The 14,910-nt window shown below is 34.8% G+C and overlaps 1 protein-coding gene across 1 annotated transcript in view; it reads left to right on the top strand.

Annotated features, from left to right (window-relative positions):
• Positions 1-14,910, top strand: part of LOC149554289 (Pseudouridine synthase family protein) — a 137,084-nt gene that overhangs the window by 75,776 nt on the left and 46,398 nt on the right. Inside the window, exon 4 of the mRNA XM_089789502.1 lies at positions 13,880-13,958. Within this exon, the coding sequence (XP_089645628.1) occupies positions 13,880-13,958 (79 nt within the window). The remainder of the gene's footprint in view (positions 1-13,879; positions 13,959-14,910) is intronic.

Raw genomic sequence — 14,910 nt, 5'->3', positions numbered from 1 at the left:
TGGAGACTAAGATTTCAGAGAAGGATAAAGTGGATTTCAGATCTGAGATGGAGTTGATGAAGAATGATATGGTCGCTGAGATCATGAGAGCTATAGCTAGTGTACCAAGGAATGTGGGTACAGAGGATGGCTATAAAATAGTTGCTGAATCTAGTGGTGAAGACAGAGTTGACCGGATGGAAAGACCTATGGACGACAAAGCTGGTCGGTTGGATAGCTCTGGAGCTCAGATGAAATTAAAGCACAAAATGAATGTTTCTAATTTTTTTAGGTATTTTGAATCCTGAAGACCTGATTGATTGAATTGGTGAATTGGAATACTACTTTGAGTTAGAGGATATTGGAGATTCACTCAGAGTAAGGTTGCACAAACTAAGTTGAAAGGACATGCTTCTTTAGGGTGGAAAGAATTGCAAAGAGATAGAGAAGAAGAAGGTGAAATGAAGATCAATAGGTGGAGATTGATGGTTACAAAACTGAAGGCTAAGTTCATTCCTGTTGATTATGAACTTGAATTCTTGAGGGCAGGAGAAGTAGGTGAAGGATAAACAGATTGGTGAAAATGAACCAAAACCTACTGAACAAAGGAAGAGAACAAATAGAGGTGCATTTAAGGGTACTTGGTCTGTTGAATGTTCCCAGAAAGCTGGTGATAAAAAAAGTTGCTATGGTAAATGAGAATGTGGACTTAGTAAATGAACCCGAGTAGGAGAACTTGCTGGTTCGATGAGTGTTGCTTGGTAAAAGGTATTGGAACCTTGTCAAAGGAGGAATATGTTTAGAATTCGATGCAACTCTAGAGGTACTTGCTAGAATGTGATTGTAGATAGTGGTATTACTAATAACCTTACTAATAACCTAGTTGTTGAGGAAATGGTTCACAAACTTGGTTTGAAGAGATTGAGACATCATTTGTCCCTATAGGATTAGTTGCTTGCAAGATGAACATGCTTTGGAAGTGAGAGAGAAGTGTCTTGTTGATTTTCAGATTAGGCAATACGTTGTTGATTTTAAGATTGGAAATTATGTTGATCAAGTTTTGTGTGATGTTGTGGACATGAGTTCTTTTCACATATTACTTGGTAGACCTTAGCAATATGATTGTAGAGTTATGCATGATTGTGTCAAGAATGTGTTTACTATTGAGAAGGGTGGCAGGAAGTTTTCACTGATTCCTTTGTAGAATGCTGAACTTGGTAGGAGGAACCTAAGTTTTGGTAGCCAAGTTGAGTTGAAAGATTCCGAAAGGGTTAGAGATCAACATGAGAAATAGACTTGTGGTATACCGCAAAAGGATGTGAACAAGGAGAGTAAACAATTGTTTATTGCGAGAGAAGATTTGCAGAAGTGAAACAAAGGCAAGAGTGTACAAGTTGATAATGTGGAGGACATGTATCTGAAGAACTAGTTCAGGGTTTCTGTGTTGAACCTTGGAAGATGTTCTTCTAGCTATTGAAAACATCTTTTCTTCACACTTGGGGTGTCTGTTGCAGGAGCATCCTAGGGTAGTCAACAATCTTGTATGAAGGAACATTGAGCTTGGATTTGTGGACCTATGGTTCGCGGAGTTGGGGGTGTGTTTGAGGCAAATTGGGGAACTTTGCCCTAAGTGTGCATAAAATTTGTAGTAATCGTATTGGAGCTAGAGCTATTTTGCTGGTTGTTGGTAGTATGTTCCTAATTTCCTAGATAGACTTTGGAGATTGTTTTCATGAGCTTCAATCTATGGGAGTTGGCTCATGCACTCTTGGATTTGGATAGTTGGATGGCACACTACAAGCGTGTACTTCCATGTTGTCATTTGAGTCAGTTATGCTTTGTAAACTTTGGGCCTGTCCTAAGTGTTATTTAATTTAGTTTGTTAGGCCAATTTGTGGCTTAAGGGTGTATTTAATGTGAGTTTTTATTTATTGTAACTTGCTAGGCCAACCTGCAGCTTGATTTAGTATAAGTAGAGGGTCTTGTGATGTCTACAGGCATTTAGTTCAATATGGACTAGCTGAGAGGAGCGAAGTTTGGTAGAGCTAGTAGCTAAGTGTGGGCTTGAGAAACAAGAAGGTTGATTGGTGGCTTGCGAGCACAAGTTTATATTCTTCTTGGGGTTTTCTACCAGATTGTGGGTCTGGGCTAGCTAGTGGTTGGATCTTGCATGGTCTTGCAAAACTGTCACTGTATTTGCTTATGTATTTGGCCATAACTTGGAAGGCCTTACAGCTGGGCATGTTGGATGTAAACCTTGTGATTCTATTATGAGAACTAATGTTGTTTTGGATCTAAATTTCTGTGTTATTATTATACTTCCATTATGTGGTTATTTGCTTGGGGCTAGGTTATCTCTTTTGGGGATACACCTGCCTTATACTGCATCATGCATACGTGACTCAATGTCAACATGTAGATCAACATCAGTATGACATAAATCTACAACACCTAACTCCTTTGTAACACCAAAATCTTGAGTGTCATAATTGGGTAGCTCCATGCCTTCATTCGTCCTGCTTGAGAAGACTGTCATCCCCTGCATTGACTCAACACTAGACAACTGCCACTAAAAGCAGAACTGTTAGTGCTCATATGCTCCACACTATCTTCAAAAGCGGCACCCACATCAAGAGAGTCTAAACTAAGAGTGGTAACAACTGCTTAATTTGTACTCGCACTATCCACAACATCATTGACATCCTCACATAAGGGACTATTCTTCTAAAAATTAGAGCCTGTATCTCTTATATCCCTACTACTACTAACTGATGTAAGACTGCCATCAAGGGTAGATAGCATGTCCATTCTTCGAAGCACTAACTTGGGAATCCTCAAGCTTTTGGAACTCAATGCTGTTGTCTTCCACTGAAACTGACATATCCACATTTGCTTGTGTAGAATTTCCAACATCATAGCTGTAAATAAGAGTTTTGCCTGCCCCACTAAGCACAAGATCATCTTCACCGTGGTCACCAACTGCTTGAAACTCAATTTGAAGACTTTTGGATGTCTCACTTGTGAAATACTCTAGATTATCATCCTGCATTCTCGGTGAAGACCTTTGAAAAATAGAAACCATATATATAACTGCCCTATCAACTATCGCCGGATCTGAAAGTCTTGCATCCATCCTTTTCTGATGTTTTCTAAGCTTTTACATACTTTCCATTAGTGCATTTGTTTGCTTCCTGAGATTACTTCTGCTATTCAATTGGTTTTTATATTTATTAGATTTCCGATATTTGTTCATAACTGAAATAAGGGCAAGACTGCTGGTCACTCAAATTAAGACATCAAATAAAAAATAAAAAATATTTGCCTACCCACAAGATGGCAGGAAACCACTCTGATACCATTATAAAAATCCCAACTGCTTCTAATTCCAACAAACATCAAAATACTTCAGTTTTGGATGTTTGACATCTTGTCAAACACTCACGAGAAACCTTTATCTTGGTGCCATTTATTTTCAGATTACTTTTGTTTGCTTGTAATGGTTTCAAATGTAGTTTAGACGCTTGTAGTTTAGACACTTGCAAAAGGTTATTAAATATCCAAGCAAAGAACTGAAGTACAAATGCAATCTGTTTTTGACCAATGCATACATATGATTTCTACATGTAAAATGTACATCTACAACTAGTAGACATTTCTACAAATACTTGGCATGCAAGCTAAATGAATAATGACAATTATTACAATCATAGATAGACAAGCAACTAAGTTAAAGAACCTGTAGTGTATTTGGCGTCTGACATATATTCCAGCAAACTCACAATAATTCCCACGTTAACTTAGTGGAAGACAACCCTCATATAAAGAGGAGGTAATTCAGTATTAAGCTGCTAGGAGATTATATCTCACACTTCAGGAGATTGCTAAAAGAAACCCTCTTACTTGGATGCCAATTCCCAGACTAAACAACTATCAATTTGTTATACAGCTACAACAAATTGATTGATAATCATAATTAGATTTAACACAATTCACCATGTGTTTCAATGGCTAATAGTGTAACAGGAGAGAGAGGAATCAGATCTCACAAAAGTCTCATGAAGAAACCCTTAGCAAATTCATAAAATGAATGAAAACAAATGTCAAGGAATGAATCTATTTCCTTCATGAAACCTCTTTTATTAAACAAAATGTCACTTGGCTTCTCCAATACACCTTTCATAAAAGAAGCTTCATCAATTCACCTTTTGATTCAAAGTCCTCATTTAATAATTTAATAATAATTCGAACACTCAAATAATTATAACTCTCAAAATACTTGTACTTTAAATATGCTGTCTGAAATAGGATTCAACGTATTATTTTCCCATGTGAGCAAATGCACTTTCCTAAATTAAAATGGGTCCCTCTCAATTATCACTAGACTTGCCATAAATAGTAGGTGCATGAAACTAAGCCCAAACGGAGTCCAATTTGAGTCAAACAAAGATCAAATTGGAACATACTGAAATGAACAAGACAATACCCTCCCATAACCAAGCCTTTGCCTCATAAGACCCTCTATCCACAATAATTGGCCTACGAGTATCACAATAATAGGCTAATCCCTCACTCTAATGCTAGCAAAAGGATGTTACATTTTGGGAGGGAGAATGCCAAACTGCAGATTATCATTGAAAAGATGAAGGCTTCTTCCTTAACAGTTGAATCTTTAGAGCATGTGGAACGAATTGCAAGGAAAGCCAAAGCCAGAGACAATTTGTGTGATTGTCTAGTGACCTAGGGGGTAGATGTGATTAGAGATAGTTTTTGGATATGCATACATAAGAGACATTTGAACAAGGTTGAAAGAACTTCTTAGTTTATTCCAGCAACAACATCAAGTCTCTTGATGTTGACTTGAACGTGTGGAAGACTACGAGTGAAGTTGACTTAGATGTTTTTGGTGATTGCAATATTTTCTCTTTAGTGGAGATGTATTATGACAACTTGCATCTAAGGGTAGATGTGATCAGAGATAGTTTTTGGATATGCATACATGGAAGAGACATTTCAACAAGGTTGAAAGAACTTCTTAGTTCATTCCAGCAACAACTTAAGTCTCTTGATGTCGACTTGAATGTGTGGAAGACTATGAGTGAAGTTGACTTAGATGTTTTGGGTGGTTACAATATTTTCTCTTTAGTGGAGATGTATTATGACAACTTGCATTTGACAGAGAACGGACATAAAGTGCTGGAAAGCCTAGAGGCTGAAGGCGAAGTGGAAGTAAAATGTTTATGAGACCAACAATAGGTGGTCAACAATGGTTTTCAGCAGCTGACATGTGCAATCACCACTAGAGATGGAGAAATAGTTGATGAGGGAGTTTTAATAACATAGTTTGAGAAAGTTAGTTGCCTACAACTTGGGGAGGAAGACTTTGATTTTGGAGATATCGATATTCTCACAAGCTACAGATTCTCACTTTGTGATCGCCAAACTAAGATAAAGGAGTGTAGCAATGTTATTACAGAGAACACAAATGTTATCTACAAGTTATTTGTTGTTGTATGAAGCATAGGAGAACCAGATGCGACAATTCTACAAGAATCGTTGTAGAAATTTGATGACTTCATGGATATGTTGTGATGATCTTTCTAAGTGCTTAAAGGCACTTCTTTCTTCTTTATCATGCATTTTAGAAATAGGAATAGTAGTGACAAATTGTACGTAGAAGCAATTGAACTTTGTAAATACAATAAACATACATGTGTATGCATGCTTAAGTAAGTTAGTAGTTTGTTAGAAGAATAAGTCAAGGTGGTTAAGTGTCTCCCCTTTCCTCTCCACCTTTATCTCTCTTCTTTTCCTATACAAAGGAGAGAGTTCATTGTAAATATTCATCTTTTCCTTTATGTAAGAAGGCTTATCTAAAGTGCTTGTAACTTGAAAAATTTGTGTTTCTAGATACAAAACTTTTAAAATTGAATAAAGAAGCAGGTTTTCTCAAACCTTATGTTGTGAGGCTTGAAATTGGTTATTGTTTTCTTAATTGTATTGATCATTTTATCTTTGTTCCATTTTATAATCTATCTTTGTGAAACATTTGAGCATTTGGTTTTGTTTCTTGAAGACTTTGTGCTTTGGAAAGCATTGTTATAGCTTATTAGTGGCTGCAAGTACTAGGAACTAAACACCCTTTGCTTTAATTTCTAGTATGTTATATCAATTTGAATTGTTGGCAAGAGACTTTGCACCTTGTTAGCTATTCACTTTATTCTTAAAAAGGGATTTGAGTGTAAGAGACTTTGGGCTCTTTTTATTGCTCAAACAAATTTAGTTAAAACAACCGTCGTAAAAGTTGTTTTTACATAACTACTAGGCCGTCGGTATTAGTGTAGTAGTATGTACCTTTTCTTTAATTTGCAAAGTAGTAGTTGTTACCATAAAATATTTCCTGAAAAAAGAGGAATTGATTCAGAGAACTGCCCATTTGTCAATTTCAGTTAGGTTTTTGTTGTAGCCACCTAGGGTAAGAAGGGAACGTCCACTTTTTTCATATGAATTTCCTATTGCATGCATTATTCTTTCATTCTGGCCAATATTCAAATGTCATACTGTTCTTTGACCTCTATCAACATGCTTCTAAACAAATCGTTTGACAAAATAGCTTAAGTGGAAGGTTGAAAAATTAGGTAAGAAACTGTTGGGATTTTTACACAATAGATGAATGTGGGATTGGGCCACGAAATGAATCTGTAGGAGTAGAACTAGATATAGTTTGACTCATCATTGTTGCTAGTGCTTCCTTTTATCTTTATCTTTTTTTTTTTCCTTTTTTCAACTCATACTCACCAAGAATGACATTCATCTCTCTAACAATCTTGGGGTCAATGTGAAGTACACACAAAAAGATGTTGTTAAGAGAGGTGGGGGATTAATATTTAGTAGAAAATGTGAACAGAGAAGCTGCAAATGATTTATAGAAGATAATACGTGCTTCTTGTTTTCTATTCAATACACTGCACTTACATATTTATAGAATTCTTAAATCCTATTTTGTAGGATTTAACATTCCTAAAAAGATAGAGTTTGTTTTAACAATTCTCTATACCACCATTAACAAAATAACCTATTAAACAAACTATATAATTAATAATAATATTAAGTTGCTAAACAAAATATTATTATGACACTTATTTACCACACATATATCACCACTTCACAAACCAAGCAACTTATTATTTTATGTATCCTAATAATCCTAACCTATGTGAAACTAATTCCCAACAATATTTTAGATTTTTAAATGCATGAAACCACATAAAACAGAGAACTAGAATAGAGAGAGAACATGAAAATAAAACACCAACTTTACTGTGTTTTAAAAAACCCTTTTGTGTTAAAAACCACAACAAATTAATAGGTTCCATTAAACAACTAGGCAACAACATAGATTACATAAGTGAGCATCAGCTCACAAAGAGCACTGACCCTCCTCGAAGCACCAACTTCATTTTTCCCACAAACTCAAAATGCACTAAAACTTTTTTAGTGCCCAAGTCTTGCAGTACATGATGAACACCATAGAGTGCAGATGACCAACTTGTTGATTTAATGCTGCATCACAATCTATATTGTTAAATCAATTAAGAAAAAGATAGTTACATTGGCAATTAATAGGAAGCTCTTTATATCAGTGATGTGTTGGAATTGCCATTGCCGTTACACCAAAAGCTCTAGTTGTCAATGAATGTTATAACAACCAGAGACAATCTATGGGGGACAATTAAGCACATGTCACGAATCTAGCGGTCTATGCTGAACAATACCTTCATCTAGAGGGAATGGGGGCACCAATCTCCTAATAATCCTCTCCTCAGCATGACCCGAGGGATTTGAACCCATAACCTAGTGCTCTGATACCACTTGTTGGAATCACCATTGCCGTTACTCCAAAAGCTCGAGCTGTTAATGAATGTTAGAACAGCGAGAGACAAGGATCCACGAGAGGCAGATAAGCACATGTCACGTGTCCATCCATCTATGCTAAACGACACCTTCACCTAGAGGGGATGGAGGCATGATGCAAGATTATCTTGGGGTAGTTGGCAATCTTGTATGTTGGATTTGTTTTGGCCTTATAGCTGGAGAACTTGGTTGAAATGGGGTGATGCTTAGTCATTATTGGGGTAGTTGTTGGGTGTATTTTTGCACGAGGGACTCAATGATTGAAGGACTCGGTGATGCTTGTAGGGGCTCAATGAACGTGCTTGCTTGGTATACTCGACGATGCTTGGCTTGTTCGGTGGTTTGGCTCACCGAATGATGTACTTGGGAGATTTGGTTGGCCGACTTGGTGCATTTAATGTGTTGTGCATGATTGTGATGTGGATTGATCATGGGATGTGTGAAGACCTATTTGTGGCCTTGGTTCTTTCTCCTATGTGCATTTAATGATTGTTGTAAGCCAACTATGACATTTTGTATTTAATTGGGTTCTAGATGATTCTATTTGCAATAGGCTGACTTGTGGCCGTGCAAGTCTATAATGAGGGTTTCGGTAGTGTTTAGGCGCAGGGATGGGAGTAACAAAGATTCGGGAAGGAATTTGGAGTTGCAAATTTGAGAGCAGAGCTAGTAGCGGAGTGTGGCTTGCGAACACAAGTTTAGATCTTGTTTGGGGTTTCTACCAGCTTGCTATGTTGTTTAAGATTTGGGCTAGCTAGGGTTTATTGGACCTCGCAATGTAGTGCCCACACATAGTTTACTTTTCCATTATATTTACCAAACTATGTTTATGCCTATTTCATGGATGTGTTGGTTTCAAGGATATTATTACATAAGTTGGACTAGAAATATATCAACAATGATTACTTGGTTGATTATATTTCATGTATTGTTTAATGATTATGGTTATTGGTGCATTAATGATGCTTTAATGATTCGTAGCTAATAAATGTGATTTATTTCATAACAATGTCAGATGATGCTTTAATGATGATTACTTCATATTCGTAACGATGCATTATTTTATCTGAGCATTTGATGTTTGACTTATAATTGTTATGATACTTACCCCACACTTGCATGTGTATGGTGTGTGTGTCTATTTTATCTTTCTGTTTGTCATGTTTGATGTGGTTAAGGGAGGGAGTCCTAGTCATCTGCTAGTCGGGATCTACACAATGTACCACTCCTTGCCATTGCTTGTTTAGTTTAGATATATTTATATACATGTACACGCTTGTCTTTTATAAAGAATGTAGGTATCGGGCATCGACTTCCCTGAATTACTAGGATGAGGGTGCCGTATCACAATAACTCAATGGTGAGAATGGGGAGATAATGTTCAGGTCCAATCCCAACATAACCTAAATACTTGTCTTGCAAGGACTCGTAACTAACTTTTCACCCTTTTTAAAACCCGTGAGTTTATCTTTGTCTGTGTTGTTTGATTTTGAGTTTTGGTCTATTTTGGTAATGTTGCTTTTATGTGGATTACACTATGTGATTTATTTGGTAAATGATTTAGTTATAATATTTGGGCGAATCATATAATTAAATATTATTTGATTAAAAAAAAAATATTAAAGCATGATAATATTTAATTAATTAAAAAAAACTAATTAAATATGTGCTTTAATTTAGAAGTCTTAAGTTAGAAGTCTAAATTTATAAAATTGGGTTAAGAGAAATTAGAATATAATGATATTTAATTAATCATAAATTAATTAAATATGTACTTCAGTTTAAAAGATTTAATTTAAAAGTCCAATTTGAGAAGTTGGACAAAGAGATCATTAAAGTATTAAAATATTACAGATTTAATATTGCTTTATTATAATTATTTATTTAATAATAATTAAATTAGAGTTGCATTTAAACAATGAGCTTTGATTATTATTATTAATTTAAATAATAAACTACCTTTTAATTAGTGCTTGCACTAATTAATAAACTGGAGGATAATAAGTTGGAGGAAAATAAAATATAAAAGAATGAAATTTAAAGATAAAGTTATAGTTCTAATTGTGGCATAGTTATATTTATTTAATTTAATGATAATTATTTAGGAGTTTTATTTTAGTAATAAACTCTAAATAATGTTATTAATAAAATTAATAAATATATTATTAAAAACGTTTCAAAAATTAATTAAAGAGAGAAAGCTAATTATTTAAATTAAGATATTTTGTAATTAAATATCTAAAAGAGTTGTGCATGAAAATGTAAAAAGATAATCAAATAATAAATAATAATTGATCAGTGAGTTCCCTCTCGTGATTGCACAATCAGAGCCCCAATTTAGGGAAGAACTCTTTATCAGAGATTTAGAGCTCATTTTGCAATTACACAAGTTTTGGGGAGCAAAATTTGGAATTGGATTAAAAAAATTATTATTTACAAATTGTCTCAGATTTTAACTGTGGCTTTGAGGTAGGGTTGAAAACCCATTATAGAATTTTATTGAAAGATCTGTCTACTTCGTGTCTTCCTGGGTGTTTGCATATTGCTTATTAATTTATTGTATTGATTGTTGAATAAGGAATTATGTTGTAGATTTTGAAAAGGAAAACTTATTAATCAAGAAAACTTGATTGAAGAAATTTATGGAAAAACTATAGAAAATTATTATGATTGTATTCTTTTAAAACCCTTTTAGATAATATAGGGAATATTTGATTATGGAAATTTGGAAGAAAATAATAAATTGAACAATTAGGGGTTCAATTTTAAATTTGTCATTAGAATCCATGAGATTATCATGAATTTCTAAATATAGATAAATATTATTTTCATATCTAAAATAATTTAATCGCAAAATTTATTGGAAAAAGAAAAAGATTAATTGAGAGGAAAGCATGTTTTAACTGAACTTATGCATGCATGTGAAAACAATTATGCTAAAAATAGAAACTAAGTATATTATGTTTACATGCATGTGAAAACAAATATACTAAAAATAGAAACTAAGTATAGTATGGTTACATGCATGTGAAAACAATTATGTTAAAAATAGAAAGCTAGGTGATTAGGTGACCACGCAGTAGGGAGGTAGTGTATTCTTACCATTTGGGTCCCCTTCAAATTGGCAGATGTTGGATGCTCTTTGATACAGTGGTACCATTATCATTCTTCCTCTTATCTTGAAGACTTCTATTCATTTAATGTATTTATATATCATGTGATTTGAGATCCTATGGGATATTGTATTGTATATTGATGTACTTGTGTCTATTTTCACATGCATTGTGATGTGTAGTGAATGTTATTCGTTAGATGTGCTTTCATATTATTAGTTTTACTTATGCACTTCTGCTTATATGACTATGTATATGTTTATTCATTTTATGATTATGGACAATGTAATTGAGACTTAAACTTATTAATAAAATTTTCTTAAATGTGACTCAACGTGAAGGAACCCTTGAGGAATTGAAACTGTATTTGTAATTGATTACGTGTTCTTGATGTGTATATATATATTGCTTCTGCAATATTGTTAATTTGATGTTGTTTAAACTTTTAAAAAAATTGTTCAGTAAACTTTGTAACATATTAGGTTTATTTCTTTTGAGTTCCCAAGTGGGGCGTTATAGGCAAGGTCTTGTAGAACTATTACTTGCTTTGTATTTGGCCATAATTGAGAAGGCCTTACAGCCTGACACATTGCATGCAATCAATTGTTTTATGAATAAAGAAGTTGAGTTTGGATATCAAATCTTCTATCCATTGCGTGGTTGTTAGTTGGGGACTAGATCACCTCAATTGGGGGTACATCTGGTCTTGCACTGCATCAAGGCACCAACCTCCCAACATGATGAAGACACAGCAATAATCTAAACTGCTTATACTGCAACTGCTGCTTAACAGAGGATAGTGTATTTGATCACCCAACAGATTACAATGGCCAACTAGCATAGACGGATCGAAACTAATTTCCGCGAGAATCTTCTACACTAATCAATAAGAAATTTGCTATGTAAAGAGTCCATGGCCAACGTGCCAGGTGAACTCCCACACAACAAAAAAGTGAGTGAAAACATACACGAAATTTATTGAAATGCTTTGTATACAAAGAATGTATTGAAATGTTTCATTCCTCTCAATATAACAGAAATACTTCAGTTCTGTGTGTTCCTATCACCACAAGGATTCTCAACTTGGTCTCAAGCAGCAAGCAATGTTGAACTATTTTTATTTAAAAACATTTTAGTCACCAGAAAATTATTCCTTATGCTAGAATCTTCAAAACAAAACGTGTCCTTAATGTAGACAAAAATTGTTACGAAGCCACCCCACTCACACACCACCTAAGCATCTGAAGCCATCACGCCAAAAATAGGATGAATAAATAATGAATTTGTTTCAAATAAAATGCCAAGCACTAATTTCTGAAGTCATCCAAAAATGCTGAACATATATAGTGAATGCATATAAAATTTAGCTGCCATACACCAAAAAGTTAAAACCATTGCAGCCCTCAATTAGGAAGATTATGGCTCTAGAGTAGCACTAATTTCTGAAGTCATCCAAAAATGCTGAACATATATAGTGAATGCATATAAAATTTACCTGCCATACACCAAAAAGTTAAAACCATTGCAGCCCTTAATTAGGAAAATTATGGCTCTAGAGTATAAATCGACCATTTCAAAGTTCAACTGGTACATGAAAATCCAACTTGCTAACAATCTAAGATAGCAAGCAGGTGAAGTAGACTAGCAACCAGCACACACAGACAACCAAGCAGCTCAAGCAAGTACCCAAGCAGCTCAAGCAGGTAATCAAGTAGCTCAACCTAGTAATCAAACAGTTGATGAGGAATTGATGAATAATGAGAAACTTGATATGAGGTAGCCCAGTACTCAGGAATCTGAGTCTGGGACTTGACGATTTTGAGGGTGAGCCTTTGGACAAGTAGCCCTCACTACTTGCTTCATGACTCCTTGGTGAGTTGACTTGCCAAGCTATAGCACTTGTGAGTCTTGCAAGCCCTCGTGAACTTCCAAAGTCATATAACTTTGTTGTGACATGTCTGGGGCATCCTGGCATTGGAGTGCCCTACCTCATCTCCTTCATGGAGCAGATCTAAGTGGTAGTTTCAATTCTTCCCTCCACCTGTAGTTTTGCAAGTAATGGGAAGAGGTGGGTGAGGTGTTGTCAATAACATATGGATATCAACGAGGATTGTCCAGTCTAGGTCCCTCAGTTCTGCACTATCCCATGTGTATGTTCTCATATATCGTATTGGTTATGCCACAATGATTTATGACAGTTTCATTGGCTCCTCCAATGTGTCCTTTAACATAAACATTTCAGGTTTTTTTTTGCTCACCTTGATTGTCTTTCTTTATTTACTGAATTGTGGGGTCTTTCCTCCCTTATTGTTGTACTTGCTGGGGGCTTTATCCTTTTTCTAAGGCTAGCTCACATTTGTGTTTTTTTCCTTTCCCCTATACATGCCCTAGCCCTTTGCTATTGTAGCTGCTCTAACTTCCAGTCTTGTTCTATTTTTGATCTTACCTACATTTCACGTTTTTGTTTTTGTATTTTGCTATGCCTTGCAGTTAGCTAAGATTTGTAATTTTGGGCCTGATTTTTTGCTTGTAGCAAATTTTCATGATATTTGCAAACCATACTAGTAAATGTATACCTCAGCTATCTTATATTTTGCTCAACTTTTTATAGTTCTCCAAATTGTATTTATTACAAATTTAGGCAACTTTTTATAGTCTTCTCCTTTCATTATTCTGCATGGTAAGGAAAGTATTATAGCAGGCAGGAAGTCAGTAAGAAATGAATTTATATCAATATAACTAGTCTCCGCAAAATGCTTCAATTCGTGCAAATTCTTTCAGTTTTAGCCTTTTTTTTTCCTACTTTGGATTGCCTCATTTTCTAAAATTGTGTAGTTCGAGAAACACTCCTCAATCTTTTCATTCCACATGTGCAGTTTTCAAGACATGATAAAGGTTTACAGCGGAATATTTCGACTAGGGGAAGCCACTTCAACTTGGGATGCTGATTCAGCGGTGAATTTTATCACTCTTTCTTCAGTAGTCTTCATTTTTTTTATATGATGAAACCACATTTGTACAACAATGTTAGTATACAAACATGCTAATATATTGTTTCAAGGGAATTGTACAATGGGGTCGAATAAATGTACTTCTTGAGACCCTTTGACCCTAATTTTGGTTATCTTTTTAGATTAGTATAATTTATTGGTGTTTTTATTCGTGACATTTTTTTATAGAAACTCATTATTCCATTTGAAGACATTTATAATTGCAGTGCAATTAGTGGCAAAATCATTGCACAATGAAATAGGAAAGTACACTCAGAAAGGCCTAAGTGGATAGACCTTTATTCAATTAATGATATTCTTGATACACTAGATGATAGTTTGGGGTCAGTGGTCCTAGAGATCTCCAACACGTGCCTTGTCATTAACAACAGTTGAACAAAGGGTTGTGTCAGTTGCACGACATTTTCTCAACTGGTTGCCGCAAACACCAGTCTCATTGACCATGCCAGATTAAAAATTTAAACAGCATCCATACTTGGTTTGTAAAACGACATGATAAAATACTAATTAGCTAAAATATTCCAAGATCATAAATAAGAAAAGATTTATTTTACTCAAGGAATGATTGGAACATTTATTGTATTTGTAATGTCTTCAAATTGCCATGTTTAACAATTTGCAAATTTTATATTGTTTCATGGAAAAGATATGAATTTGGCTGAGTATTTATTGGAATAACTGAAACAAATGGCAAGCGAAACACAATGCTGTGCTACCAAACCCTAAGCCAAATCCGAATTAATTTTCATAAGAATTGGGATAAAATATATATGAAACCCTAGTCAACCATACCCTAGCAGCAGCAACAACACTTATACACAACGTTGCATGGGTACTTGTACGGTTGTACCCACACCCTTGGTACTTGTACCCACATACCAAAGTACCAGATACAC

This window comes from Cupressus sempervirens, chromosome 6, assembly GCF_028749045.1.
Source record: "Cupressus sempervirens isolate cs-2001-9-10 chromosome 6, ASM2874904v1, whole genome shotgun sequence".
Taxonomy (NCBI): domain Eukaryota; kingdom Viridiplantae; phylum Streptophyta; class Pinopsida; order Cupressales; family Cupressaceae; genus Cupressus; species Cupressus sempervirens.
This window is presented reverse-complemented; position numbering and strand designations above follow the sequence as displayed.